This window comes from Myotis myotis, unplaced genomic scaffold, assembly GCF_014108235.1.
Source record: "Myotis myotis isolate mMyoMyo1 unplaced genomic scaffold, mMyoMyo1.p scaffold_m19_p_11, whole genome shotgun sequence".
Taxonomy (NCBI): domain Eukaryota; kingdom Metazoa; phylum Chordata; class Mammalia; order Chiroptera; family Vespertilionidae; genus Myotis; species Myotis myotis.
In genome coordinates, this window is record NW_023416315.1 from 71,125,346 (window position 1) to 71,130,077 (window position 4,732).

At 40.3% G+C, this 4,732-nt stretch overlaps 1 protein-coding gene across 1 annotated transcript; it reads left to right on the plus strand.

The window, feature by feature from the left end:
- Positions 1–2,952: 2,952 nt before the first annotated feature.
- Positions 2,953–3,746, plus strand: LOC118665758 (nucleophosmin-like). Its single transcript, XM_036327051.1, has 3 exons — positions 2,953–3,010; positions 3,307–3,496; positions 3,584–3,746. Exons 1-3 carry the CDS (start codon positions 2,953–2,955, stop codon positions 3,744–3,746), a joined length of 411 nt encoding a protein of 136 aa, XP_036182944.1.
- Positions 3,747–4,732: the final 986 nt, after the last annotated feature.

Genomic DNA, 4,732 nt, shown 5'->3' on the forward strand with positions numbered 1-4,732 from the left:
CTAAACACTATGACTAGGTTGAGGTAGACTATAATTTTGCACATATAGTTGTCTAGAGCTATATGAACACAGAGAGAGTAAAAAGGCAATCTCCACATGGGGGAGTGAGGCAGACGTCTTTATAGCACATCAGTACTTAATGAGGGCAGAGTAGTTATCTAGATCTTTACGTCAATTTTCACCGTTTCTCAAGGGATAATCTTCATACTTCAATGGTAAATGAAGCTTTCTCATCTCATACAAACTCTTTTCCATATGTTTCTACGATATGGAAACAATTCTTTAACAAGGAAAAATTTGGATGGCTTGCAAATTGAGCTTATGAATTGAACATCATTCTGATATCAAAGCTGATTGGTCTGAGCCTCCAACATCTCTTGCTTGGATTACTACAGTTGCTTCCTGATCAATTTTTTTATTCCATCCCTGCTCCTTGTCTATGTTTAACCAAGCAGTCAGAGGAATGATTTTAAAACAAATTTCAGATCAACACACTTCCCCGCTCATAAATTTCTCGTATGATCATGACACTCAGAATAAAGGCCACTGTTGTTCTCTAACTGACCTGGCGGCTTGTTTCCTCTCTGACCTCATCTCCTCTTATTTTCTCAGCATTTCTTATCTGTTTCTCCTGTTTTATATTTCTTCAGATCAATTTTTTAAATACTGCAGTATATATATATTTTTTTTATTAATTTTAAGCCTTCCAGACTTTAGTACAGCGGTTCTCAACCTGTGGGTCGCGACCCCTTTGGGGGTCGAACGACCCTTTCACGGGGGTTGCCTAAGACCATCGGAAAACACATATATAATTACATATTGTTTTGTGATTAATCACTATGCTTTAATTATGTTCAATTTGTAACAATGAAATTGGGGTCACCACAACAGGAGGAACTGTATTAAAGGGTCGCGGCATCAGGAAGGTTGAGAACCACTGCTCTAGTATATTCATTCCACTAGGACAACTACTTTTGTAAAATTTGCTTTCTGCCGTGCTCCCAGCTCTCAGAGTAGGTGGCACTTGGCAAGCCTAAAACCATTTTCTGTGTGATGAAAAATAGACTGAGTATATCTTCTCTGTGTGGAAAGCCTGGGAAATCTGATCGTTCTCTCTGAGTTCGTTTTCCTGCCATTAGTCACTACCAGAAACTTTGAGGAAGACCCACCACTCCGGAGCCAATGAGTGAAATGAGACAATTGTTCCTCCACCTTGCTGTACTATCCCTTCAGTGTCTCAATGATTACCACCCACGTAAAATTAGATGAAGAGGTTTCATGATTATTTTAGAAAGAAATTGGAGGACACATTAAAGTTCATTAACTTATTTATTAACTTATTTAACAAATGCTAATTATCTGGAATTTATTTAAGTCTGAAAAATATTATTGCTGTGTATCTGACTCTATATGTACAAGTAGTTTTGCAGGGAGATAAAATGTGAGGCAGGTCACATGAAGAACTCAAAGGCAGAAAAAAAAATCACCATTTGAAATACAACATCATAATGAGAAATACATTTTAGAAATCTAACTAATGTTTTATGTAATATAACAATAAGCAATGTATATTTCTAAATACAAGTGATTTGTTTTTGTCTATAAATAAAAGAGCCTGGGGCCAGAAACCTACTGCCAGGAGTTTTATTCTCATGGGTCATTTGCTCTATTTTATCCTTCTTCCAGCCCTAAGTTAAAAGTATGCGTCTTGGCATCTTCGATGCTCTGTCTAGTATCCTGAGGTGCCATGTGGCAGGGAGTCTTGACTGGAAACTGAGTTTAATGATCCTCCTGGTTGACAGCTATTGTGGATGTATCTTTGCTACTGTTGCAAGATCTATGTGCAATTCTAACCAGAAGAATGACAGTCACAAATCTCAACAGAGCATTAGGTTGTTTTCAATTCCAAAGGCCTTTTAAGAAAGTGATATTTAGCCAAAGTAAGCCGATTAGCTAACAAAGATGGGACAGGTCCTCATACATAATGAACTAGCCAATAAAAAGCACAGGCCCAATACAGTAAGCCACATACTTGCTCTGAGCTGCCTTGCTGTAGGAATTTTTTTTTTTTTTTTTTTTTTTTTTTTTTTTTTACTGAAAGTTAAGAACCATGTATTTGCTCATAATCTAAGTCAAGAAGCCAGCATTGCTTTCAACTTCAAACAAAATAAACACATGCTATCTCAGACAAGAAAATACCTAACATGAACTTCTTATACAAACTAAGACTTACACAAGGTGGAGAAAGAGTGCGTTTATAGCTGTGAGTATATGAAAAACAGAGTTTATTCTTGTATTATTTATTAATTATGGCATTATTCCCCATATGGACAACTGTAAGCCTACTTTTGCCAGATCTTCTATAAAGGCAAAAACTAAAAGGGAAACCAAAGAAAGCTGAAATGGGAGTGAGAAGTTTATATGGCATAATGGCATAGTGAGATTATGAGAACCATAGAAGTTATTCTTGGATGCTAATTTTCACTAAAATAACTACTCATGTCCAGGTGCATCAGAGGTTTTACTGATGACCCATTTCAACATAAACTCAGACATCTCATTAGAAGGAAATCATTAAAGCCTCTTTGTAAACTATATCAGAATAAATATTTTGTTTTGTGGATCTTCATTTCAATGGACAAAAGCCTGTTTCATTTCAAATTAACCCAACTACATTGGTAAATCATACTTGTTTGTAGAATTTGGCCCTCAGCTAGAAAATCAGCTGATAAGAAAGAGGAATATTACCCTTAGATAATATTTTCTATCTATATATTCTACCACAAAGTTATATTTCAATAGTTATAGAGATAGTATCAAAATAGTACATTGACATTTCTATACAGAAATGACTCTGGCCCTGGTGTTTCTGTCCCGAGTGTCTGTTCTGTGGAAAAGAAATCTTTCACTGCCGTCTGCCTTCTCTCCCATGGAAGTGTGTGCCACCACCCCATGGAAGATTCCATGGACATGGACATGACCCCTGTGAGGCCCCAGAACTATATTTTTGGTTGTACACTGAAGGAGAGCAAAGATTACCACTTTAGGGTGGATAATGATGAAAATGAGCACTAGTTATCTTTACAGTTGGTCAGTTTAGGGGCTGGTGCTAAGGATGAATTAACTGCACATTGTTGAAGCTGAGGCAATAAATTATGAGGCAGGTCAGTTAAAATAACACTGGCAACTTTAAAGATGTGTGTTCAGCCAACAGTTTCCCTTGGTGGCTTTGAAATAGCACCACCTATTTCCTTCCAATTGAAATGTGGTTCAGGGCATGAGCATCTTAGTGGCAGCACTTAGCAGCTGTGGCGGAAGATGCAGAGTCAGAAGATGAAGAGGAGGAGGTCATGATACTCCTAAGCATATCTGGAAAGCATTCTGCCACTGGAAGTGGTAGTAAGATTCCACAGAAAAAAGTAAAACTTGCTGCTGATGAAGATGATGATGATGATTTTGAGGATGAGGAAGCTGAAGAAAAAGCTCCAGTAAAGAAATCTGTACGAGATACTCCAGCCAAAAATGCAAAAAACTCAAACCAGAATCAAAAGGACTCAAAACCATCAACACCAATTCTAAACACACTCACACACACACACACACAAAAAAAACAAACTCATAAAACACCAAAAGGACCTAGTTCTTCAGGAGACATTAAGGCAAAAATGCAAGCAATTATAGAGAAAGATGGCTCCCTTCCCAAAGTGGAAGCCAACTTTATCAATTATGTAACGAATAGCTTCTGATGACTGACTAGTAGGCTATTCAAGATTTCTGACAGTGAGGAAGTCTCTTTAAGAAAATAATTTAAATGGTTTATTAAAATTTGCCATCTTATTTTATTTCTGTAACAGTTCATATCTGGCTGATTTTTTAATAATATAGAGTGAGAAATTTCCCTACCATGTCTGGTACATGTTGTCCAGGTTCCATTGCTAAGAATGTGTTGACCAAAATGCCTGTTTAGTTCTTTAAGATGGAAATCCACCCTTTGTTTGGTTTTAATTATGGAAGTAGAGGCCCAGTGCACAAATTCGTGCACAGGCCAGCCAGGGGGAGGAGTCCCGGGTGATTGGCAGGCCAGCCCCAACATTTGCATATTCGCCTTTTATTATATAGGACTAGAGGCCCGGTGCACAAACAATTGTGCACTCAGGGGAGAGGGGGGTCCCTCAGCCCAGCCTGTGCCCTCTCACAGTCTGGGACCCCTCAGGGGATGACCACCTGCTGGCTTAGGCCCGCTCCCTGGGGGATTGGGCCTAAGATGGCAATCAGTCATCCCTCTGGCAGCCTGGCAGCCCTCAGGAGATGTCCACTTGCCAGCGGGGAGCAGGCCTAAACTGCTGTCGGACATCCTTAGCGCTGCGGAGGAGGCAGGAGAGGCTCCCACCACCACTGCTGTACTGGCAGCCATCAGCCTGGCTTGTGGCTGAGCAGAGCTCCTCCCATGTGAGAGCGCCCTGACCACCAGAGAGCAGCTCCTGCATTGAGTGTCTGCCCCCAGTGTGTGTCAGTGTGTGTCATAGTGACCAGTCATTCCCAGTCCTTCTGCTGTTAGGGTCAGTTTGCATTTTACCCTTTTACTATATAGGACAGAGGCCTGGTGCACAGGTGGGGGCCTGCTGGTTTACCCTGAAGGGTGTCCCAGATCAGGGTAGGGGTCCCGCTTGGGTGCCTGGCCAGTCTGGATGAGGGATGATGGCTGTTTTCAGACTGGTCACACCCCCTTCAG

Bases quoted from the DNA above. Each gene is read 5' to 3' on its own strand.
- LOC118665758 (XM_036327051.1), top strand. From the start codon at position 2,953: ATGGAAGATTCCATGGACATGGACATGACCCCTGTGAGGCCCCAGAAC. The intron at 3,011-3,306 runs GTTGTACACTGA...AGCACTTAGCAG, and splicing joins GCCCCAGAACTATATTTTTG to CTGTGGCGGAAGATGCAGAG. The intron at 3,497-3,583 runs ATCTGTACGAGA...AATTCTAAACAC, and splicing joins GAAAAAGCTCCAGTAAAGAA to ACTCACACACACACACACAC.